General features: G+C 34.8%; 4 protein-coding genes, 2 long non-coding RNA genes and 2 pseudogenes across 7 annotated transcripts in view; 6 read left to right on the top strand and 2 right to left on the bottom strand.

Annotated features, from left to right (window-relative positions):
• LOC106339052 (blue copper protein-like) overlaps nt 1-490 on the top strand; it is a 7,356-nt gene extending 6,866 nt beyond the window's left edge. The window contains exon 2 of the mRNA XM_013777882.1: nt 10-490. Within this exon, the coding sequence (XP_013633336.1) occupies nt 10-490 (481 nt within the window). The remainder of the gene's footprint in view (nt 1-9) is intronic.
• Nucleotides 491-3,105: 2,615 nt separating this feature from the next.
• Nucleotides 3,106-3,784, top strand: LOC106341537 (annotated as a pseudogene).
• A 1,488-nt stretch (nt 3,785-5,272) lies between these two features.
• LOC106341627 (mavicyanin-like) lies at nt 5,273-5,776 on the top strand. The gene has a single exon (XM_013780348.1). It carries the CDS (start codon nt 5,273-5,275, stop codon nt 5,774-5,776), a length of 504 nt encoding a protein of 167 aa, XP_013635802.1.
• An 844-nt stretch (nt 5,777-6,620) lies between these two features.
• On the top strand, nt 6,621-8,990 carry LOC106337641. Of its 2 annotated transcripts, none has more exons than XM_013776763.1 (4): nt 6,621-6,749; nt 7,494-7,617; nt 7,700-8,488; nt 8,563-8,990. In XM_013776763.1, exons 2-4 carry the CDS (start codon nt 7,531-7,533, stop codon nt 8,731-8,733), a joined length of 1,047 nt encoding a protein of 348 aa, XP_013632217.1. In that variant the 5' UTR covers nt 6,621-6,749; nt 7,494-7,530; the 3' UTR covers nt 8,734-8,990. The 2 variants fall into 2 exon arrangements, with proteins under 2 accessions (XP_013632217.1, XP_013632216.1); XM_013776762.1 differs by having other exon boundaries at nt 6,631-6,749; nt 8,560-8,990.
• A 571-nt stretch (nt 8,991-9,561) lies between these two features.
• On the top strand, nt 9,562-11,626 carry LOC106339051. The gene is made up of 2 exons (XM_013777881.1): nt 9,562-11,219; nt 11,560-11,626. The coding sequence occupies exons 1-2, from the start codon at nt 9,802-9,804 to the stop codon at nt 11,624-11,626; spliced, it is 1,485 nt and encodes a 494-aa protein (XP_013633335.1). The 5' UTR covers nt 9,562-9,801.
• Nucleotides 11,627-21,824: 10,198 nt separating this feature from the next.
• LOC106341638 lies at nt 21,825-22,627 on the bottom strand. Its single transcript, XR_001269707.1, has 4 exons — nt 22,442-22,627; nt 22,250-22,336; nt 22,001-22,153; nt 21,825-21,910 (listed from the first exon to the last, which is right to left on the bottom strand). It is a non-coding gene; the product is annotated as an uncharacterized LOC106341638 (long non-coding RNA).
• A 601-nt stretch (nt 22,628-23,228) lies between these two features.
• Nucleotides 23,229-25,660, top strand: part of LOC106339597 — an 8,829-nt pseudogene continuing 6,397 nt past the window's right edge.
• On the bottom strand, nt 23,959-24,497 carry LOC106339598. Its single transcript, XR_001269183.1, has 2 exons — nt 24,344-24,497; nt 23,959-24,275 (listed from the first exon to the last, which is right to left on the bottom strand). It is a non-coding gene; the product is annotated as an uncharacterized LOC106339598 (long non-coding RNA).

Here is a 25,660-nt window from a genome sequence, read left to right as displayed (position 1 = left end):
GATCAATAGCAAACTTTTCTTCACTTCTCTTATTATTACTGTGGCACTTATTGGGGTTGGAGTAGGAGGAACGGTTCACAAAGTCGGCGACTCGAGCGGATGGACCATGATGGGTGTGGATTACCAAGCTTGGGCTTCTTCAAGAACTTTTCAAGTAGGAGACTCACTGGTCTTCGAATACAACAACGAGTTCCACGACGTCACTGAAGTCATTCCCCATGATTTCGAGCTATGCTACTCGTCTAATCCGTTAGCGAGGTACCAAACTGGATCAGACACGGTAACTCTAACCAAACCTGGATTTCAAAACTTCATATGCGGAGTTCCTGGTCACTGCGACATAGGACAAAAGCTTCACATCCTCGTCTTTCCGGCCTCGTTGGGTCCAGTGGCTGCTCCAGTTCCGGGACCAGTCAGATCACCAAGCTCTTATATGTCTCCTTCACCAACCAATGCTCCACAATATCAGATGGGACCATCACCTATTTGAAGCACTGTTTCTTTTTCAGCTTGTTGGCTTTGATCTTTTGTTATAGCAATCTTGATGATACCTTTAATTTATTGTAATGAATTTGGTTTGCTTTCTTGTAACTCCTTTTCTTCCAACCGATTTGTTCATACAGCTCGATCTTTTAAAAAGAACATAAGAGTTACGTATGAATCACCATATATTACAAGGTAGCGCTTTCGTTTTTTTCAAATATTGTTAAAGAAAAGAAAACCTAAGAAATACTATTATACAAAAAGTATCAGGATAAAGTGTTTTGGTTCATCAAATTTATGAAAGTGGTGTGTTGTCATTTAAATTACATATTTATACGATAAACTTATTCATGACTCGAATAAGTACGGAATAATAAGTGAGCACTTGATCTATATATTGGACCCAAAAAACTGTTTTATTAGATCATTTAAAATAAAAGTGCACTTGTGCAAGAAAATAAAAATAATAAAATGTGATTTCCTTTTTTTTTACTAATATAAAAGTAAACAATCTTGAATATCTTATGGTATTTCTCCCTGTTCTAAAACTCGGCCGCCCAGCTGATTTAGCAGACGAGAAATCGCTATAGGTTGAGTAACCATGGCGAATTGGAAATATGCGCTCAGAAAATCAGGTTTAGAAAGAAAAAAACAACAATTTTTACTTATTTGAACCTGTAGATCTAGTAATCTACTTTATGTTTGTGAAGTTTTGGCAAAAACAACACAAACAAAGAAAATTGCTATAAAACTCGTCAAAATCTTATAGCGGTCGCGTTTTTAGAGTTGCAGAACCAGAAACCTAAGAGGAAGATCATACGTAAATGACGGTTTTATCCTTCATTAAAAAAAACTTAAAAAATCACTTAAAATGCACTCATTGGTACTCGAAGTCAGATTGCTTAGTTAAGGTAAAGATACTTTACCACTCCACCTCACTATCATTACATGTTAAAACTATATGATATATAACCTAAAACAAATCGCCGAATAATTACCGATTAATCCAACTGAATGCGTAGCGCCTACCGAGTTTCCGAACAGGAGTATTTCTACATATAATTACTATTACTATTCAAGAAAAATGAATTTGGACAACAGAAGAAATCTAACAAAACTCAAAACTATAAGATGACATGTTAAAAATATAACTTTCTATCTCTTCTCACTCTTATACCATTCAGAGAGAGAAATTTTCATTTTGGTGAAACAGAGTTCTTCTGATTTTTAACCAGGTGTGTGATCATGTGATTTGACGTATTATTTGTGTAATTAGCAATTATTTTTACTCTTTTTAAAGCTGATGAATTGCATTATTATCAAATTAGACTACCATTCGATAGTACACTAAGAATCCTCGCCCCACACCCAAATTAGAAAGTCATTCTGAACTTTAATCCAAACCGATTATCTAAAATGAGACTTGTATTTATGATTAATTATTTTATAATAATAGAATTACTATTTTTTGAGAAATAATATATAGAATTGCTTATAATCTCAAATATCTCTAAACCATGATATGGACTTCGCTACTCAAAGAAAATACTGGAGGCAAGTCAGATAAAGAAAACAAGAAAAAGATAATCCGATGAAAAATTTTAATATAATAAACTATACAAAAACTAAGAAAATGGGAATTTTTTTATCACATAAACAAACAAAAAAATGAAATTTATATTGAAGACGGTCATTGTTTATCTGTTACGTTTATACAGAAAAGGAAAGAAAGTACAAAAACTAAACATCATTAAAAATATCCAAATATTCAACAATTTCCCTTTTTTATTGAGATTGTGTATAGTTGATTATCTTAATTTTTCCTTATCTTGGAATCCTCGGTTTCTATAGACTTATTCTTGGGTCACCCCCTAGATGAACCTACAGGTTCACCAACCAATAGTATTGTGTTATTTCATATTCGATATCTTTTAAAAAAGGAAACAAAATATTGTCAAATTATATTATTTTTTGAAAATTAAAAGGTAAAAATAAATAAATAAAAAATAGTAGTAATTACAAAAAAAAATGTTTTTAACGTCGTCAGCAAAACATTAAACCCTAAATCCTAATCCCTAAATCCTAAATCCTAAACCCTAAACCCTAAACTTTAGAATAAATCTTAAACTCTAGAATAAATCTTAAACTCTAAATCAAAATCACTAAACACTAAAACACTCAAGGGTTTAGGATTTAGGGTTTAGAGTTTTAGGGTTTGTTATTATTTAGATTTTAGGATTTATCCAAGCGTTTAGGGTTTACCCAAAGGTTTAGAGTTTATCCAAGGGTTTAGGGTTTACCCAAGGGTTTAGGTTTACCCAAGGGTTTAGGGTTTAGGATTTAGGGTTTAGGGATTAGGATTTAGGGTTTAGTGTTTTGCTGACGACGTTAAAATTTTTTTTTTTTAATTCTTTTTTCTGTTTTTTTTTTACTTTTTTATTTTAAAAATATAATATAACTTGAAAATATTTTGTTTTTTTTTTTAAAAAATATCGATTTGAAATAATGAAATTCTATTGGCTGGTGAACCTAGGTTCACCCTAGGGGTGAAGAATAACTCGTTTCTATATAAACACATGTATAGGGGAACTAGATTTTTCACAAAACAAACTCAATCACTTCTCCATAAGATATCTACCAAACTTTTCTCTCGACTCTAAAAATCAAGAACCAAACAACGATCAATTATGGCTTGGATCAATAGCAAACTTTTCTTCACTTCTCTTATGATTCTTGTGGCACTTATTGGGGTTGGAGTAGGAGGAACGGTTCACAAAGTCGGCGACTCGAGCGGATGGACCATGATGGGTGTGGATTACCAAGCTTGGGCTTCTTCAAGAACTTTTCAAGTAGGAGACTCACTGGTCTTCGAATACAACAACGAGTTCCACGACGTCACTGAAGTCACTCCCCATGATTTCTAGCTATGCTACTCGTCTAATCCGTTAGCGAGGTACCAAACTGGATCAGACACGGTAACTCTAACCAAACCAGGATTTCAACACTTCATATGCGGAGTTCTTGGTCACTGCGACATAGGACAAAAGCTTGGCATCCTCGTCTTCCCGGCCTCGTTGGGTCCAGTGGCTGCTCCAGTTCCAGGACCAGACAGATCACCAAGCTCTTCTATGTCTCCTTCACCTTCTCCCTTGGCTACTTCACCAACCAATGCTCCACAATATCAGATGGGACCATCACCTCTTTGAAGCACTGTTTCTTTTTCAGCTTGTTGGCTTTGATCTTTTGTTATAGCAATCTTGTTGATACCTTTTATTGCAATGAATTTGGTTTGCTTTCTTGTAATTCCCTTTCTTCCAGCCGATTTGTTAATACAACTTGATTTTTTAAATGAATATATATAAGAGTTTCGTATGAATCATCATATATTACAAGGTATAGCGCTTTTGTTTTTTTTTTCAAATTTTGTTAAAGAAAAGAAAACCTAAGAAATACTTTTATATAAAAAGTATCAGGATAGAGTGTTTTGGTTCATCAAATTTATAAAAGTGGTGTGTTGTCATTTAAATTACATATTTATACGATAAACTTATTCATGACTCGAACAAGTACGGAATAATAAGTGAGCACTTGATCTATATATTGGACCAAAAAAAACAGTTTTATTAGATCATTTAAAATAAAAGTGCACTTGTCCAAAAAAATAAAAATAATAAAATGTGATTTCCTTTTTTTTTACTAATATAAAAGTAAACAACTAAAATATTGGTGAAAATCCAAAATCATTGCACTTGTTTAATAATCTTTAATATCTTATGGTATTCCTACATATAACTATTACTATTCAAGAAAAATGAATCTGGACAGCAGAAGAAATCTAACAAAACTCAAAACTATAAGATGATATGTTTAAAATATAACTTTCTATCTCTTCTCACTCATATACCATTCAGAGAGATAAATTTTTATTTTGGTGAATCGGAGTTTTTCTGATTTTTAACCAGGTGTGTGATCATGTGATTTGACGTATTATTTGTGTAATTAACAATTATTTTTACTCTTTTTAAAGCTGATGAATTGCATTATTATCAATTTGGGCTACCATTCGATAGTACACTAAGACCATGATTAACCCGGGGTTCTTAGAGTGGAATTCTTAGCGGAAGTTAAGAAAAACCTCATCATAAGAACCCCGGGTTAATCATGTTCTAAGAATCCTCGCCCCACACCCAAATTAGAAAGTCATTCTGAACTTTAATCCAAACCGGTTATCTAAAATGAAACTGATATTTATGAATAATTATTTTATAATAATAGAATTACTATTTTTAGAAAAATAATATTTAGAATTACTTATAATCTCAGATATCTCTAAAACATGATATGGATTTTCGCTACTCAAAGAAAATATTGGAGGCAAGTCGGATAAGGAGAACAAGAAAAGATAATCCGATGAAATTTTTTAATATAATAAACTATACAAAAACTAAGAAAAATGGGATTTTTTTTTTATCACGTATGCAAACAAAAAATGAAATTTATATTGAAGACGGTCGTTGTTTATCTCTTTCCTTTATACAGAAAAGGGAAGAAAGTACAAAAACTAAACATCATTAAAAATATCCAAATATATATTCAACAATTTCCCTTTTTATTGAGATTGAGTATAGTTGATTATCTTAATTTTTCCTTATCTTGGAATCCTCGGTTTCTATATAAACACATGTATAGGGGAACTAGATTTTTCACAAAACAAACTCATCACTTCTCCATAAGATATCTACCAAACTTTTCTCTCGACTCTAAAAATCGAACCAAACAACGATCAATGATGCCTTGGATCAATAGCAAACTTTTCTTCACTTCTCTTATTATTATTGTGGCACTTATTGGGGTTGGAGTAGGAGGAACGGTTCACAAAGTCGGCGACTCGAGCGGATGGACCATGATGGGTGTGGATTACCAAGCTTGGGCTTCTTCAAGAACTTTTCAAGTAGGAGACTCACTGGTCTTCGAATACAACAACGAGTTGCACGACGTCACTGAAGTCACTACCCATGATTTCGAGCTATGCTACTCGTCTAATCCGTTTGCGAGGTACCAAACTGGATCAGACACGGTAACTCTAACCAAACCTGGATTTCAAGTTCTTGGTCACTGCGACATAGGACAAAAGCTTGGCATCCTCGTCTTCCCGGCCTCGTTGGGTCCAGTGGCTGCTCCAGTTCCGGGACCAGTCAGATCACCAAGCTCTTCTATGTCTCCTTCACCTTCTCCCTTGGCTACTTCACCAACCAATGCTCCACAATATCAGATGGGACCATCACCTCTTTGAAGCACTGTTTCTTTTTCAGCTTGTTGGCTTTGATCTTTTGTTATAGCAATCTTTTTGATACCTTTTATTGTTTTGATTTTCATCAGTGTAATGAATTAGGTCTAGCTTCCTTGTAATTCTCTTTCTTCCAGCCGATTTGTGAATACAATTCGATTTTTTGTAAAGAATATAAGAGTTACGTGTGAATAAAGTAGCACTTCTTTTCTTCAAATATTGTAAAAAAAAAAACCTAAGACAACTATTATATGAAAAGTATCAGGATAAAGCGTTTTAGGTCATCAAATTTATAAATTGTTGCGCGGTCATTTAAATTACGTATTTATTTATTTATAAGATAAACTAATTCATGATTCGAACAAGTACGGAGTAATAAGCAAGCACTTGATTTATTGAACCGAACTAAAAACAGTTTTATTTGATCAGTTAAAATAAAAGTGTGGTTTTTTATAACTACTATAAAGTTAAAAGTCTTGTTCAAAATCCAAATCATTTTGCACATGTGTTAATAATCTTGAATATCTTATGGTATTCCTACGTATAACTACTCATATTCAAGAAAAACTGAAATTGATCGCAGAAGAAATCTAACAAAATTGAAAACTATAAGATGGCATGTTTTTGATCCAAAAAAAAAAAAAAAAGATGGCATGTTTTGTGTGATTGATACGTTATTCACTTTGATCAATAGTGGAATGGAATTATCCATCCCCAGTTGCGTGCCACGTGTTGAGTTGAAAAGCAAACGTTTCTGAGAAAAACAATTGTCAACGCAATCTCTCTGGGCCCGATAAAGAAGGAACCAGATGGGTGGGTTAAAACCCGAACCCTGAGTTTCCTGTAATAAAAGTTTTGATTTTTTTTGCTTGCTTCATCGCTAAAACTTACTCAAAACTCTAATCTTTCACGCACAAAAAAACTCTGAATTGATTTGAGAAACCAGGATTGGGTCTGATACCTTGTACGTTGCTTTGAGGTTAATGATCCATCCATCTCTCTCTCTCTTACCTTTCTCCAAAATACTATTCTTTTGTTTTCAATTTCTGATTGATTGATTGCACAAGTGGGTTTTAGGGTTCTTCTTCTTCTTACTGATCACGTCTTCTCTCTCCCTCCCCTCCCACCCGTCGCGAATTTCACAAAAGTTTGCTTCTCTCAGCTCAGATTGTTCTAGAGAGCTTAAATTCATAAACACTTCAATTTCAATTTTTTGTTTGTTTGTTTGTGAATTGTAGAACTAGTTTTGATCTTAAGAAGTATAAGCTGTTACTTTAATGATCTAGAAACTTAGTTTTTTTTTTGGTCACATGATCCTTGATTTCTTCCTTGCTAACTTTGTTGTTTGACAAGTTTTGAACTTTTCTAGTTCTGGGTTTATTAAAAAGACATGGTTTTTGTTTTAGTTCTTACAGCTATAGAAAGATGTGGATACAGAGCAATAGCTTGTTTCTGCAGTTACAATTATATTTTTGGTTAACAAGAAAGAAACCTTCTAAAAAATGTCTCTTAGGATCATTAGTGGAAACACCTGTGCTACAAGTTGCATTTACCCATCTTCTCTTGCATAATCTCTGCTGATATCTTGTCTCAAAGCTATTGTCTTTTTCTTTCTTAAGTTGATATGTAGCTGGTTCTGTTCTCTTGCAATCCTGTTTCTCTATAATGTTTTTTCTATGCTTTTCATTGATCTCTCTGAATTTGAACTCTTTCCCCGTGACAGGACGCACACAAGAACGTTCTTGAATCGGGGGATTACAATGGATTTTAAAGGTATAGCATGGGTAGGAAGTGTCTACCAGAAGTTCGAAGCAATGTGCTTAGAGGTTGAAGAAATCATCGTCCAGGTTAATCCTTTAACCACTTGTATATAACTGCTCACCATGTCAGTTTCTAACTTTTCGGTTTGCTTCTTTATGTTTTTTTTAGGACACAGCTAAGTACGTTGGGAACTCTGTGAAGAGATTCTGTTCCGATGTGGTTCAAGATCTGCGTCCCAACGACTCTGTAGGAAAAGAATCACCCGTCTCTACGTTACATGAATACGCTCCTGTTTGCTCTTCCTTCAAAAAGAAAAGAGAAGAACAAGATGTAACCGAGGGGAAGAAGGATGGATTTGCAATGGAGCTCCGTGGTCTTGACGCAGATGATTACGATATTTGTACTTCTCCAAGCCAGTCTAGTTGCGGAGGTCCGTATAGAAGGACAAGACTCGGTCGCAAACAAGGGTTTAAGAAAGAAGTCACCAGGCCTTGCATACAGAAAGACTCAACTAGTTTATCAATGGTTCATAGAACTCGTGTTAGAAACGATGTTGGAACTGTAAAGTCAAGTGATCCTCCTCCTCCTCCTCCAGGTGAAGTGGCAAGACTCGTCTCTAAAGAGGAGTGTTATAGAAGCGACAATCAGCACGGTCTAACAATGGTTAGTTCTGTTAGAAGTCAAGATGCAGAGATTAGAACCAAAGATGAACACAGTCTTGCAGTGGCTGACTCTGTTAGGTGTAAAGATTCAGTGATTCAACCATGTGTTGCCATAAGCTTACCTTCAGGATCTGATGGTAAAACTAGTTCGAGTTCTGTCTCTGAGCAGAAGTCAGAGATTCTTCAACAGCTTAGTGGAAGATCAGTTGAAGAAAGCTGTATCATTGTGGACAGAGACGAGTTGCATTGTGTTTTTCCTGACAAGGAGGAGAATGACAAACGCAAACCTTACAAGGTTCTTCTCTCTTTCTCTCTTCGTTTCACGTTTGCATTCATTATTAACTTCTAATAAACTGATTTCTACAGAAGATCAGAGACGCTATATCTTCAAGAATGAAGCAAAACAGAGAACAAGAATACAAGCAACTTGCTCGTCAATGGTACACAGAAGATGTGCAAAATGGTAGAGAATGTGGCGAGAATCTGAAACAGATTGAGGAAGATCGATCATCACAAGAATCTGAATGGGAGCTTCTGTGAAGTGTCAATGGTTTACACTTGTAATACAAGTAACTAAACACTTTCTTTGTATATAAAGAATGTATAAGCTCAACATAGAAGCAGCCTTTAAAGGCTTCCTCTTGTTACATACTAATGAGTAATGATTGAATAAGGCTCTCATCTTCATCGAAGTCATGATCTCGTGTACATGTGTAGTCTTTCCCGTAGTGGTTGGGTAATAATTGCCTTCTTGTTTTCCATTATGTTCCATAAGGACCACTCCACTTCTTTTCCTTTTTTTCATGGTGAATTTTTTCCTATTATATATTTATAATTTAAATAAGTTTGGGACAATCTCAACCGTATACTCAACAAGAAACTAGAGTCATTTTCTCAACAATTTTCTAAGAGTTCAGACTCTGGCAAGACCCTAAAAAAGTAAGGTGGTCGGATCTTAATCGCCTTGATCTATGAATCCGAATCCGAAAGGTGTCTACTAACTAATTTCCATGAGAAACCTTAAATCTACGAGAGATCCAATGCTAATTATGTTAAGAGCAAGAAAAACACCATATAAATTGATAAAAAAATCTAAACTTTACAACATTAAACAAAGTCTGGAGAGAAAATGAGATAATTTAGGTTTTTAGCCTCTAGGAAACTCTAACATCAAACCGGATCAATCCAGATCAAACCAGATAACCAAGTCAAAGCTGATTTAAAACGCCAATCGCAATTTTTCCAAACGCTATCGTAGTTTTGAAGTCGCAAACACCAAACACTTGTCACAAAATTGCGTTTGCGAACGCGTTTGCGACTTGCGTTTGGTCTCCTTCATCACACCGCTGTCAAGCTTCACCCTGAAAGAATATGCTCAACGATATGTTCCTATATTCTAGGATCTCGATACTTGACCATATCCCTTGTATAGAGGAACCGTAGAACAAACTTGTGTATATATTGATTGTATCGTGTTTATGATTGATCAAGGGAAATACATACAATTTCATGGTATCAGAGCTAAAGCTCTTGAGACCCTAATCTTCTTCTCTTCCCTTTCTTTCTAAATTTCTTTCTACCATCCCTCTCTTCTAAAGTTCTCTGTCAATGGCCGCACCAAATCCCGTTGATTTCGACCGTGCCTTTGGCGTAACGAACATTAAAACCCATATCCCTATCAACCTCGACTTTGAAGATCACAACTATGACGCCTGGCGTGAGTTGTTTCTCACTCACTGTCTCGCATTTGACGTGATCGGTCACATCGAAGGCACCTCTCTCCCTACAAATGATGATGACATGCCGTGGAAGAAGAAGGACGGCTTGGTCAAGCTATGGTTATACGAAACCTTGACTCAACCATTGTTCCGCAGCACGTTTCAAACTGGTGGCTCCGCTCGCGACATCTGGCTCCGCGTTGAGAACCAATTCAGGAACAATAAGGAAGCTCGAGCAATCCAACTCGACCATGACTTGCGCACCACGGAAATTGGAGACCGTACGGTGCAAGAGTATTGTCAAACCCTAAAATCCATATCAGATCTCTTGGCCAATCTCGACGCCCCAGTACCTGACAGAACACTCGTGATGTATCTTCTGAATGGCTTGAACGAGAAATTTGATAACATCCTCAATGTCATCAAACACAAGGAACCCTTTCCTACGTTTGACTCAGCGAAACAGATGCTTCTCAACGAGGAAACACGACTCAAGAAAGCTACTAAGGCGCCAGCGACTGCAGACAGCGCTTCCTCATCGACAGTTCTCACGGTCTCAACAGAAAAACAACCTCAACGCTTCAACAATGGGAACATGAAGCAAAACAATCGAGGCCGTGGTCGTGGACGCAACAACCAGCAACGCTCTTGGAACAACAACTGGCAAAACAGCAATTGGAATCCGCATTACTCAGTACCGTTCTATCAACCGCCAATGATGCAGTGGCCTGGATTCCCTACTCCATGGATTCAGCAAGCAAACAGAGGCATTCTCGGCCCTGCTCCTCAACGTCAACAACAGCAACAACAAGCTCTAGTTGCTGACCCACAATACCAACCGACAACCAATTTTGCTCAAGCTTTCAATACCTTGACTATTGCTGATCCAGGCGCTGCAGACTGGTATATGGACTCTGGTGCTACAGCTCACTTAGCATCGTCATCAGGTACACTAAATTATGTTCTTAAAAATAGCACCGGAATGTCAGTCAAAGTCGGAAACGGTTCTCATATTCCCATTACTTCATCAGGCTCAACTTCTTTAGCTTCATATTCTCGTCCTCTTTCATTGAAAAATGTTCTTGTTGCTCCTAATATCATCAAGAATCTTATCTATGTTCGTCGATTTACTAATGATAATTGGTGCTCGGTTGAATTTGACCCGTTTGGTTTTTCTGTAAAGGATCTCAGCACCAAGCGGATACTGCTCCGCAGTGACAGTTCAGGGGATCTTTACTCTGTTCCTCAACAACTCAATAAACTGGCGAACACTCCTCACGCTTACCTTGCTGCTGCTCCTTCTCTCTGGCATAAACGCCTTGGCCATGTCAACAATGGCTCATTGCGTTCTTTAATTTCTTCTAATTCCATCTCTTGTAATAAAGGACAACTTCCACTTGTATGTGAAGCATGTCAATTGGGTAAACACTTAAAACAGCCTTTCTTTGATTCAAATAAAATTGTTTCTGCTCCTTTTGAGCTGGTGCATTCCGACATTTGGACTTCGCCAATCACAAGTAACAGTGGCATTCGTTATTATGTCCTCTTTCTCGATCATTTCTCTCATTTTCTATGGGTTTATCCCCTACGAAAGAAATCTGAAGTTTTTTCAAAGTTCACTGACTTCTGTGCTTTTGTGAAAATGCAGTTCAAATCCTCTATCCAATCGTTTCAATGCGATAATGGTGGCGAGTATAACAATACCAACTTCCTAAACTTCTTTTCATCAAACAGTATTGTTGTTCGGTTCTCGTGTCCTCATACTTCTCAACAGAACGGACGTTCCGAGAGAATGATACGAACCATAAATAACACTCTCCGAACACTTCTTTTCCAAGCTCGCCTACCACCTTCTTACTGGGTGGAAGCACTACACACTGCTGTTCACTTACTCAATATACTACCCTCAGCTTCCATTCAAAACCGTGTTCCATACACAACCCTTTACCAGAGAGAACCCTCTTATCATCACCTAAAAACCTTTGGCTGCTTATGCTCCCCCAACCTGAATCATTCATTTCTCCATAAACTAGCCCCTCGATCCACACCCTGCGTGTTTCTTGGCTATCCATCAAGCCACAAGGGCTACAGATGCCTAGACCTACAGACCAGAAAAATCATTATTTCTCGTCATGTGGTCTTTGATGAATCAATCTTTCCTTTGGCTCAAACTCATTCCATCTCACTTCCAAAGTCTTATGATTTCTTGGACGACACGTCTGAGGTATCCTCAACATTCAAAAATATCCTAATTCAGCCATCTCCTCCTCCATTACAGTCTGTTCCACCACCCCTTCACACGACTGTTCAACCTATTTCAGCTCCTATTACACGTCATCCAATGACTACTAGGAGCAGAGATGGAACTCGAAAACAGCGAACTATCATCAACCTCCACACTTCAACCATTTCTACTCTCCCAAAAAGCCACCTAACAGCTTTAAAAGATCCAAACTGGAATCCCTCAATGACTGATGAGTACGGTGCTCTGGTTAAGAATAAGACATTGAGTCTGGTTACACGTCCACCTAATGCTAACATTGTGCGCTCCATGTGGTTATATAAGCATAAGCTTGGTGCAGATGGAACGGTTACACGCCACAAATCGCGCTTAGTGGCGAACGGCAAGTCACAAGAGCAGGGCCTGGATTACGATGAAACGTTCAGCCCCGTTGTGAAGCCAGTAACCATCCGTTCTGTACTCCACCTAGCTCTGCAACGCAACTGGGAGGTCCATCACCTTGACGTCAAAAACGCTTTCTTGCATGGGACGTTAGATGAGACCGTTTATATGCATCAGCCGCCAGGTATGGCCGACAAGTCGAAGCCAAATCATGTATGGAAGTTGGAGAAAGCCCTTTACGGTCTCAAGCAGGCACCAAGGGCCTGGAATGGTCGTTTCTCTTCGTATGTAGAACGGCTGGGTTTTACAAAAAGCTCCAGCGATAATTCTCTTTTCATCTACAGCAAAGGGAAAGACATTGCCTATCTCCTCCTTTATGTCGACGACATACTGTTAAAAGCATCGTCTCCGGCTCTGCGTCAACATATAACAACCTTACTGAAGAAAGAATTTGAGATGTCCGACGACGGGAAACTTAAATACTTTCTTGGCATAAAGGTTGACTACAATGGCGATGGCATGCTCCTATCACAGACAGCTTACGCGAAAGACATTCTACTTCGTGCCTCGATGCAAGAATGCAACCCTGTAAGTACTCCAGTCGATCTCAAATCAAAGCTATCTCAAGACAGTGGCGACAAAGTTGATGATCCAACACTCTATCGGAGTCTCGCCGGCGCACTCCAATACCTCACTCTAACACGTCCAGACATCCAGTACGCTGTGCAACAACTCTGTCTCTTCATGCATGACCCACGGGCCTCTCACCTCAATGCCTTGAAACGGGTATTACGCTACCTAAAAGGCACCATTACAGACGGCTTACAGCTCTACAAATCCAGCACAACCACCCTCACAGCCTACACGGATGCAGATTGGGCTGGGTGTCCCGACACTCGACGTTCCACCTCCGGTTACTGCGTTTTCTTGGGCAGCAACCTAATATCTTGGTCATCAAAACGACAAGACACAGTTTCACAATCCAGTGCCGAAGCTGAATACAAAGGAGTTGCAAATGTCGTAGCTGAAACCTGCTGGATAAGGAACCTTCTTCTCGAACTCAAATGTCCTATTTCCACAGCCACATTGGTGTATTGCGACAACATAAGCGCAGTTTACCTCTCCACCAACCCGGTAAAGCACCAACGAACAAAACATGTAGAAATAGATATACATTTTGTTCGTGAGAAGGTCGCAATGGGTCAGGTCCGAGTTCTACATGTTCCATCCTCTTCTCAGTTCGCGGATATCTTCACTAAAGGTCTTTCAACGTCTCTCTTCAACGAATTCAAAACCAGTCTTTCCGTTAGAAGGCCCAACGATAAGACTGAGGGAGGGTGAAAAAATATGCTCAACGATATGTTCCTATATTCTAGGATCTCGATACTTGACCATATCCCTTGTATAGAGGAACCGTAGAACAACCTTGTGTATATATTGATTGTATCGTGTTTATGATTGATCAAGGGAAATACATACAATTTCACACCCACTGGCTCGTCTTCTTCGCCGCGGTCTACATTCATCCGCGTCCGTCTTCCGCGGTTCTCCCTGGAGCTCTCTGCCACGAATCCGCGGTCAAGATCAGCCCGCGTCTGTGGTCCGCGTCGGCTTTTTCCCAAGCTCGAGTCTCTGCCATGTTTCCGCGGTCGCAACCAACCCGCTGTGTGAGTCCGCGGCGTATCTCCTCTCCACCGCAGCCAAGTTCAGCCCGTGTCGTCAACCAGTCGTGCTCTGCTCCTCCGTCTCGGACGCCGTCGACGTCAGCCAAGCTTCGTCTTCCTCGTGGTCATCTCCGCCGCAATCAAATCTCCAAGCCACCGTGAAGAACCGTCCAAGTCGTCTGCAACTGGCCGGTACTCAGTTCTCGTCGAATCAAGCCTCGCCGTCAGGATTCAGATCCGGCGAAGAGAAGCTCGTGAGCTCCGATGGCTATTTTTGATCTTCTTGCAAGCTTGGTCCTTTAACTTTTGGTTCTTCACAATTAGACCCCAAACTCTTAAATTGCCACAAAAGACCTCTCGAATTGACCCTGAATCTTTCAATGGTGCAGTTTAATCCAATGTAATATCAGAATGGTCCCTCGTCTTCTGATCGTTTCTCAAATCGTCCCCAAACTTTGCAGATTGAAATTATAACCTTCCAATGTCGCCCAAAACTTCCAATTGAACACTCAAAACCCAAATGCACATATATGAACAAATACATGCAATGTAGACTCCTAAATGCAATCTAAAGTGATTAAAATGAACTAAATGAGATGCTAAATATCATTAAATACACTATATATCACTTACAAAATGATTTCATCTTAATTTTAAATTATTTATATGAGTTTATAAAACATTTATAAAAATAAAAATTCTCCTATATATTAAACGAGAATTCAATTAAGTGATTTTTGCTTACATGTCGATCATTTGGGAAGTCTTAAGAAAATTGTTATGATTTGCTTGGTCGATAAATTTTAATTTTATTTATTTTAGTTTACATTTAAATTTTTTTAAAAAAATTTAGAACCAATTAATATCACTTGCCAAATAATCTAAATTATTTTACAAATAATGATTTATGGAACTAATTGTTGAAATTATATAAAGAATCATAACGTTTGATAACTTGTTTTTTATATTTATAAACTAAATAATACTCCCTCCGTTTCAATATAGATGATGTTTTGGAAGGAGTATTTTGTTTCAATTTACTTGAAGTTTTGAGGTTTTAAGGTTAACTTTAATTTTATTGGAAACTGTTCAACCAATTAAATTTTACAGTCTTTTTTATAATTGGTTAACTGATTTTAAAATTCTATTTTAAATTTTTTTTCTTTCTAAAATTTAATTTTCTTAATCTTTATGCACTAAGTCAAAACATCAAGTATTATGAAACAGAGGGAGTATAGTGAAAGAAACTTTTTATAATTTTTAATTATTTTAATTAGATCTAAAATAAAATATAAGTCTAAAAGTAATTATTATCACTTGCCAAATAACCTAAATGATATTATAAATAATAATTAATGGTAGCTAATTTTTAAGTTATAGAAAGTGTAATAATTTTTGATCAATTCTTTTTATATTTATATACTACATAAAGTAATGAATATAAAACAATTTATAGAAATCGATATAATGATTTCATATTCATACAAAAATATAGTCGTATCTATAATACTAACTAATCTCTTATAATGTCCGTATATTCTTTATAAATAATTAGGCTTTGAAGATTGGACATATTATGTTTAACGGAACATGCGAGAACTTTGATTTAAAAAATGTTTTGCATTTAAGTCAAATAATATATTGAATAAGGTAATGTTATGATTGAAACAACTAATGTTATGACTTAATAGAATTCTAAGATGGTTTTTTTAGTTTATTGATTGTATGTTTTGTATTACTATTTTGAGAGGGAAATAAATATTTGGCAAAAAATATGTTAAATTTAGGAAAATATTAGCAAAAATTTAATAAAAAGAAAGAAATGATAATGAGAAAAATAAGAAGAGGCCGAAGAAGATGCATAATATGTGTTGGTGAAGTTAATGTGATAATTACATATATAATTTCACAACCATTTGTTATTACTAAATATTCATTAGTTATTTTTGCATCAAATTTATAGAAATTTTATGACTGATTTTCAAACTATTTGAAGTTAAAAATTATATTTTTAATGTTTCAAACTATATGACATTGTATGCATAATATATATTTTTATACTTATACCCGCGAATTCGCGGGCAACCACCTAGTACTTTTATTTTAAAAAAATGAATGTCGAGTAGAAAACATAAATCTGGGAAACTGAAATGATTATTGATGTTTTCATTTTCTTTTTGGGTTTTGTCTTGCAGGATGAGTTACCGTATAACCACCTACAGCGATATGGAGATAATGGAAAATATTCTTAATCAAGACCAAAAGAATGTATGCTGGGCCATCAGTCTAACAAAACAGTTAGTTGCGCTTCTCAAACTCCGTGGAGCACTAGATATCGACGCACAACTGTCCATACAGTACCTTATAAACAAAGTAGGTGATCTCTCTATGGAATACAAAATCCAAGGCCATGCATGGGATGGGTCGATCTCATCGTTTGAAACAGCTGTACCATTCTTGCTGAGTGGAGGGTCCGTCTTGGAACATGTAGTTCCTCTGTGATTCGATCTACATAGTACCACTCCGGAAAATACGCTCGTTGGACAGCAAAGTTACAGAGCTGGAAGTATTATTGTCCACCATATGGAAGACTATGAAGGTATAGTTATTTTCTGAATCTTCTATATTAAAAAAAAATTAATACCTTTCTTTAAATTGTCAATTCCATATGCTCCCTCCGTTTCAGAATGATCCATGTTTTAGGAAAAAAATGTTTCTAAAAGATCCATATTTTACATTTTCAATGTATGTAATAATGGCAAATTGTAAACTTCAAAGACATTAATTGTATTTACCAAATTTTGATTGGTTAAAAATCGTAGGAAATAGCTAAACACGAAATTAATATGTTTATTGTCAAAATTTTACGTGTTTTCTTAATAAGTGTGAAAACTGTACATTATTTTGAAACAGATGGAGTATTTTTTAAAGATAATATTTTTTTTTTTCTAATTGTTATTTATTTTTTAATTGGTAGATGAAGCAGCTTTTGAGATAGATCTGATAAGATGCCTTGCCAGATCACCCGTAGCAGTGACCATAAAAGTTTACCACCCGTCTTTAGATAATCTTATTGGGAATCAAATCTACAGGCCATTACATTCTGAGCGTTATCAGGCAACCCCATTCCGACATGACATGTTGTTAGTTAAATCTGACATTGACGAATATGGAATTCCCTATTGGGAATCCAATGGGGAAGGTGGCTACATCCGAATAACAAAGAAAGTCACGGTATGGTTAGAGAGTTTGTAGAAATGAAGTTATTGGAAGAAGTGCCAGAAAGAAGAGAAATGGTGAATTTGTTGATGCTTCACACCCTCTTGACAAGAGAGCAAAGGTGTTTGGTTCTATTTGCTCTGTTCTGATGGTCTCTGATAATGTTATAGGGAGATCTGAGAGTATGTCTGGTGACCTACATGGAGTTCAGCCTGATCCTATTGTCCTATACTCTTGTCATGTACATGAAAATGACCCGTGTTATGTTTTGTTATTCCTAGCAAAGGGAGGAAACATCATTACTTGCTCTTCCCCCAATTCCTTGTATTTCTTATGTTTACTTGCTACTTCAGGTCTCAGTTCCAGCTGATGACATCCTGAAAAGCGTTGAATTTGATGTTTTGCGCATTCTACACAACAAATTGCATTCTCTTGTTTGAAGTTAAAGTTAAAGTAATAAAAGATGAAACTATAAGAAAAAGGGTGAAATTTATGGAAGTTTCATATGAAATGAATACAACAAGAATCATTTGGACATAACTGAACGAAGACACTAAAAATTAGTTGCACAGAAAGACCAGAGCAGAGTCAGATAAAAAGGAAGTCCAAAAATCTTTAACAACAGGCTTAAGTTAGAACCAGTCTTGTTTCGATGTTTGGGTTACTCTGTCCTAGGTACATTGAAAAATTTGTTTCTAATTGTTTCTTTGATTTCTAAGGTAAAAAATTCTCATGAATTCTTGTGTTTATTCTGTATGTAGCTCATATGATTGAGTTTGCTTGCGAGATCCACGACAGGGAAATCTCTCTCCCCCCTCTCAATAAGCTGTATCTTTGGTGTTTAATACTCTATTTGTTTCATAATAAGTGTCATTCTAACATTTTTTTGTTACACAAAAATGTTACTTTACAATTCCAATACAAATTATACTTACTTTCAGCTGAAAAATTAATTGCAAACTGCATTGATTTTATAAATAATTTTATTTATCTAAAATACTATTGATCGGACATATGTAATTAATAACAACTTACATATATTTCAGACACATTCTTAATATGTGTGAAAAATGTCAAAATGACACTTATTTAGAAACGGATGGAGTAATTAATAAATCGTGTGAGATTATACAATGCAACCTTGAGGCTTTCTTACTTATGTTTAATGTCAGAGCTCATTATGTATGTTTGATGAGCCGTTTGTGTGTGTCTGGATGATAAACGTACTCTTAATAATTATTATCTTTACTTTAATAATTAGCTCTCTACGAATTCGATCTGATTAAATAGACAGAAGCATTGAGACTCGCAATCAAAATATTTATAGTGTTGGGAATTAAAAAATCTGCAATGTTTTCATATCCACTTGGTACCTCCTTCAATACTACTAGACAGTGACTTCAAAACAAGAACTCAAAATTCATCAAACTTAGGACACTCGTGTATTATGAAACTAAGCCCTAAACTCTTTTTCAAGATTAGTTCAAATTATAACAAACAGCTGTTAATTCAATCTTCATTTACGCTGCCTTTGAAATGAAAAAGCACTGAACTTTCGCTTAACTATTCACACAAGATACATACTTGTTTTTTTTTTTTTTTTTTGATAATCCAGGGGTTCCCCACTTACGTGGATCATTCCCCTGGACCCGGTTAGGCAGCGGTCCACTTCATCAGGGAGGGCTTTATCTGGGCTGGGGACAAGACCCAATACCCAGTACCGCATTTGGTGACAGAATGGGCAGTTCGCCTCCGCCTTGCGTCGAACCTGTGAGCATGACAATTGGTCCACAGGATCCTTACCAAGTGAGCTACCTCATCCCGTCAAGATACATACTTGTTACAACAAAACTCATAGTGGTTTGATCAGAAAACATGTAAAGGCTCATTGGAGATCAAGAACTCTAAATGAATGGGTTTCCTTTTTTTTTTGTGCAGCGATGAATGGGTTTCCTTGTTCAAAAAAGAAGAAGGATGGGTTTCCTTTGTTATATAGAACGATCAAAATGGTATATAAAACTAAATAGAATCATTAATTTGATTTACTACAAAGAAGTAGATGAAAATAATAGTTTTAAGAATTCAAATAATATATACAACATCTCCAATTAATTTATTTCAAATTTTAATAAAATAAAGAATGTAATGTAAACTAAAAGCTGATAACTTAAAATATATCACTAAACTAAAATTATATATCTACTCTCAATATTTTCTGTCAAACAGAACACACTATTAAGTTAAAATAGTTTATTTTCAAGTTTTAAAAGATTAATTTTTTTGACTAGACCAAAAAAAAAACATGTTATATTCTTTACTTGATTAATATATACATGTTTTGGATCCAAACACTATTACAGTGCTATTTTAATGTAATAAAATGGTATACAAACTTTGTAATCAACACAAGATTTGAAAAAAGTTACAAAATGTAATACGAGACATAACAACAAAGAACAAAGTAAAGTTCATCAATCACAACGAAACATTTTACTGTATAGTCTTCTGATTTATAAGTCTTATTATTAGTAGACGACAAAAAAGTCTTATTATTAGTAGAACAGCTAGCCAAAATTGATGAAACAAATAATATATTTATTTATTTGCTACAAAAATATTTACAAAAATAAAGTATCTTAAAAATGAATGTAAAAAGGGCCGAACACACAGGTTAGTGATCCGTTTGAATCTATATCACGAGATAGATATGAAAAAAAAAAAGTGGGAATAACCAATGCATGGTCCAGCGCCGTCCCTAAATATTTTACTATATATTGTTTGAAAAGTTAATTTAGTTATTTTTACATATGTGTCATACTTATGAAAGCTTTCCAATTAATTTTTTACCTTGATTAGTTGATGATTTTTTTTTTTAATTTATTCAATTCAGCTCTAGATAAACTAAAAGAACCAATTTACATCAGTAACCAAAAAAAAGGCTTATCAATAATGGCTATCACAAATTTATATTTAAGAAAATCGTGTCACGAGTGCATGATTTTTCTCTATTTTAATGTTATCAATTATATCTAATTACCATTGTAACTTTTGGTAAGTTATAAAAAATTGGATAAAACTTTTTCAAATAATCTTACGAATAATAATTAAAGTCACTTTTGTGATTTTTGTTTATGCATCATTCATATGATAGCTTTCTAATTAATTGTTTTAAGTTGATTGGTTGATGCTTTTTATTTTCTTTTTATTTTCTATTTATTTAATTCAGTTATAAATAAAATAAATCAATAACCTAACCAAACAAATAATGCTTACCAATAATGCCTATCACAAATATGTATTTAAGGAAATTGTGTCATCAGTGTTTGGTTTTTTTCTGTTTTAATGTCATCAATTATATCTAATTAGCATTGTAACTTTTGGTAAGTTATAAAAAATTAGATAAAAAAATTAAATAATCTTACGATTAATAATTTACTTTAGAATAAGTGTTGAAATATAATTTATTCGTATAAGAGAGATTTAAAAACTTCCTTTGCATGTTATATATATATTAAAAAAATACAATTAGTGCTTAGTCTTTTTATTACTTATGTATTATATAAATAATAATATACAAAATTAAATATAATATAATTTACAGTAAAATTAACTCTAGATAAGAAACATATTTAAGCATTTTTATTAACAAATATTTTTTTTTGTAAAAAATATATTTTTAAATGCACCAACAAATATATAAAATCATTATTTGTGTTAATGACATGGAAACGAATTTTTTAAAGAATTTTATTAAACATTGTCTTTTAAATAACATATAAAATAATTTATTTGTTTGTAAAAACCATATTTGTTAATTGAAAAGGTAGGTTCTTTCCTTTGTATATATATATATATATATATATATAATCATTATTTACTGTAAAATCTGGTGAATTATTTCATACATTTTAAAGTAATTTTTTTAATAAAAAGAGATTAAAAAACTTTTCCTTGTATGTTATATATATAATTAAAAATAAAATACAATTAGTAATTTTAGTTAGCTGCCTATTGTATCGATAATGATATATAAATATGTATATATAATGTAATTTTAGGGTAAAACGTTAAACTAACTATAAATATAAGAAAAAGGATGTTACCTTTTCAATTAACAAATATGGTTTTTACAAACAAATAAATTATTTTATATATTTTTTAAAAGACACTGTTGTATAAAATTCTTTAAAAAATTCTTTTGCATAGAACCGTAACAAGTCAACTAATTGGGCGAAAAGCTTGATCCCTTTTTCATGTTTATAGATGACACTCAGTCGACATTTGGCAAAAACTGCTATATCCGCCACAAGAGGTCGCAAGTATCTGTAATAATCAATACGAAGAGATGGAGTAAGAAAAAAAAAGGTCCAGTAACTGAATGGTACAGAAATGGACACAGCGTATCATGATTAGTAACGGAGATATTATTAGGTTTTGACCTACTACAAATAACTTGCATCAACCCCATCCGCAAAAACACCATGATCAAGCACCTGGAAGAAAATATATGAATTTGTCACAACTATGTGAAAATATTTTGATGAACATAGACAACTTCAGCCTAATAACAACATGCTTCTTACATCGACGAATTCTTCAATTAGGCCTCGAACAAAATTTGCTTTAGGTGATGAGGATGGATCAAATTGCTCTCCCTTTGACATAGCCTCAGCTGCCGACTTCTTTGATGACCTCTTCCACTTTTTTATTAGATCAGGTTGAAGGCAGAGCTCCATCTACAATTGTGAGAACCAATAATGATATCAGAGATTCAGAGAAACTACAAAACATACAATCATCTATAAAAAAAATTGGCTGAACCAATCCCCTACCTGGAAACGTCCATAAGACAAACTATGCCAAGACTGTAATCCTGCTAGACTTAAAACAGTCTCAATAACCACCCCATCTTCCAAACTCTGCAACATCACGCAGTTATGGAGAAATAGTTACTATATTTGTTCCTTTTACACACTAATATGTAAACGTAGTCAAAATTGAAACAATTAGATTCAATGAATTACCTAAATCGGAGTCACTAGAAAAAGCATCATTGGTTAGGTGTAGGTTGATAAAGCTTAGTTATGAAATGAAAATGCAAAAAATAAAATTAATTATGCTTTGGGAGTAAAGTGGTAGTCGAGTTAGCAAAAGCAAGGCACCCGAAAACCCATCATAACATGTGCAAATTGCAACTATATATATACATCACCTTTGTCTTTTCGTTCTTCTAACAACATGCATGTTAGCTAACCTATGGCTGCGCAGCTCAAACATATACCGTTAAACATGTATGAAAAATGAGAAACATGATTGATGACAGACAAACTAATCTCTTAATAACAATTTAATCTCGTTTTCAATAACCAAAACGTGAATTTTGTAGTGATATTTTTTTTCAAATATATCCTTTTTAGTTTATTCTGAAAATAAATCGATTATCAGGTTTCGGTTTTAAAAGAAACCCATTTTTGTTTAATATTATGATATCAAACTGTGCGGAAAAATTATAAAAAGATATTTTTGTTGTTTGCTTTACTATAATTTTTTTGGTTTGGCTGAAAATACAGTTTTGGTTTGATATGGGATTATCTAGAACGTAACTAACTGGCTGGCAAAAACGTTTGGTTCAGTTTCAATTAATCTATTTCGGATGAATTTAATTTGACACCACTTTTACAAGCTTAAAGTTTATCTTAAGCCTAATGATCGTCTACCACAAATAAATATAAAATATGTATATGTACACAAAAATGAAACAAGAAAGGCAAAGAAGAAATTCATTGTAGATATATAAATACTTTCTTAATCTATAAAAAGCTTAAGGCTTGGAGAATAAGTTTTGATCATTCTTTCTTGGTGACCCCAAAAGTAAAATGGAACTCTGTTTTCAACCCATGTTAGCCTCTCTGTTTCTCATACTTCTCTCTTCACACCCTGAACTATTATTAGCACAACCTAAACAACATTTCTTGGGACAAAACAACACAACCTTTTTAACCGGAGAGAGGCCATGCAATTGGTTTAGAGGCAAATGGGTCTATGATTCTTCATATCCTCTCTATAGTCCTTTTTCTTGTCCCTTCCTCGACCCTGAATTCAATTGCCAGAAAGCGGGTCGACCTGACACTTACTATCAACACTTCCTATGGCAACCTTTCTCATGTTCTCTTCCAAGGTACTTTGCACATGTATTCACTACAAGAAAACATGTCTGTTGCAAGGGAAATAAGCATCGCAATTCCGTTGCAAATCGCCATTTGCGAGATTATTGCGAGGAAACGTATTCCGTTGCAAATAGCTCGTCGCAAATAAAAAACGCTTGCAGTATCCTTGCAAATTTGCGAGAGAATCATTTTCGTCGCAAATTTGCAACTGAATACTTTGCCTTGCAAATTTGCGAGAAACTAAATACCCTCGCAATATTGCAATAGATTTGCAAAAAAAAACTTCCCTTGCAAATTTTTTTAAAAATATTAAAAAAAAACTAAAAATACGAAATAGAAAATACAAATAAATATATATATTGAATCTGGTACACTACAGGAAAATGTGTCATTTCCAACGGTTAAACAAAAAAACAATTTGATATAATTAATAAAAACAAATATGTTTTTTTTTTTGTTTAAAACAAATATGTAAATATATAAACATAAATACAAACAAAATACAAGAAAACCCTAAATCTAAGCCGCCGCCGTCGTCCTCCTCCAGTCGTCTTTCTCCACCGTACTCTCAACGCTTCAGCCACCATCGATGCTTCACCTTCGACGCTTTAGCCACCATCGATGCTTCTACTTCCAGCCGTCGCATCTACCTTCCAGATCCGCTTCTCTCAAATCCCACCACCGTCGAGTTCTGAAAAACGAACAAAAATCTCTGAAAATGAAAAAAAAAAATCGTTTAGAAATACGAGAAGAAATTACAGAGAGGTGAGAAGCTAGAGTGGTACGAATCTTCATCTCCGGTGAGTCTTGGACAGAGAGCAAAACGTGACGGCGAGGAAGATGGACTAAATCTGAAGAAGAAGGTCGGTTGCCTCCACTGCTACGAGCCGATGCTTCCTCAAGCACAGAGGCGTTTGTTTTGTTTTCGGTAGACTATATGTATTTATTAATTTGGTTCTAAACAAATAATTAACGTGAAAATATGTTCAATATTTTTCGAAAATTTAGTTGATGTATATAAGTTATATAAGTTATAATGGTTTGATGTTAATTAATTGTAATAACAAATCAAGTCTTGGGACTTAAGTTCATAACAATAGTTAATTAAATTTCTGAAAATATTTTTCGACGTACATTTTAAACACTAAAAATGATTCAGTAAACTTTGTTATCCGTCACCAAAATCCTTGATAAAACCCAAACCGTCAAGTTTGGAATAATGGATTTGCAAGGAAGTTGCAACGAGACTCTCGCAAATCCCTTGCAAATTTGCAAGGGAAATAATATCCCTCGCAAATTTGCAAGAGATTTGAGAGGGATCCATTGCAATTCCCTTGCAAATTTGCGAGCGTTTAGATTCTCTCACAAATTTGCAAGGGAATTGTGAGGAATCCCTTGCAAATTCATGAGTCAATGCGTTTAGGGTTTCGTTTGGGATTTTGTTATATTTTCGGTGAACCAATATGTGTTTTGTAATTTTTTTTGAAAAAATAATTAACGTGAAAATTTGTTTCAATTTTTTTATAGAAATTTAGTTGACGTGAACTTATTGTATAAATTTTTTTATAGAAATTTTGTTATATTTCCTCGCAAATTTTCCTTGCAACATGCGTGTTTTCTTGTAGTGATTTAACTACAGTTTTTTTTTAAATTAGTTGAAAGGAAAACTCAGGTTTCGATTGTTTTAAAGTTTTGTGTTTGCATAACACATTCTTTGTCTTAATTTGTATAGCTTTGTATATGTAAAGACAAACGTTTGCTCTTGTTTACGTTCAGAACTGACAAATGAGTATTGTTTAAGATGGTATAGATTATGAGTTCATTTGAAAAGCAAAAAAAGTACACATTACATATAAACGTATACGCAAAAATCTATATAATATATTTGGTTTGCAGTCTGTTAAAACACGTTTTACGTGTTGGTCGGCATGGACGGTGACGACATGGACGGTGAGCTGAAATTGTTGACGTTGGTTTTGTCAAAGATTGTGAGCCACCAAACACCTTCTTCATGCTTATAAAAGGAGAGCTGAGGTGAAGAGGAAAATCATCCCAAAACAAGAAAACAGAGAGAAA

This window comes from Brassica oleracea, chromosome C4, assembly GCF_000695525.1.
Source record: "Brassica oleracea var. oleracea cultivar TO1000 chromosome C4, BOL, whole genome shotgun sequence".
Lineage (NCBI taxonomy): Eukaryota > Viridiplantae > Streptophyta > Magnoliopsida > Brassicales > Brassicaceae > Brassica > Brassica oleracea.
Note: the sequence above shows the minus strand (reverse complement) of the source record. Positions and strands in the feature narration are given on the sequence as shown.

What these genes read in the sequence shown, in the direction of transcription:
- LOC106337641 (XM_013776762.1), top strand. Translation starts at nt 7,531, where the DNA reads ATGGATTTTAAAGGTATAGCATGGGTAGGAAGTGTCTACCAGAAGTTC. An exon ending in TTGAAGAAATCATCGTCCAG is followed by an intron (nt 7,618 to 7,699) that starts GTTAATCCTTTA and finishes TGTTTTTTTTAG; the next exon opens with GACACAGCTAAGTACGTTGG. An exon ending in ACAAACGCAAACCTTACAAG is followed by an intron (nt 8,489 to 8,559) that starts GTTCTTCTCTCT and finishes TGATTTCTACAG; the next exon opens with AAGATCAGAGACGCTATATC.
- LOC106339051 (XM_013777881.1), top strand. Translation starts at nt 9,802, where the DNA reads ATGGCCGCACCAAATCCCGTTGATTTCGACCGTGCCTTTGGCGTAACG. An exon ending in GCTGCTGCTCCTTCTCTCTG is followed by an intron (nt 11,220 to 11,559) that starts GCATAAACGCCT and finishes GTGAAAATGCAG; the next exon opens with TTCAAATCCTCTATCCAATC.
- LOC106341627 (XM_013780348.1), top strand. Translation starts at nt 5,273, where the DNA reads ATGCCTTGGATCAATAGCAAACTTTTCTTCACTTCTCTTATTATTATT.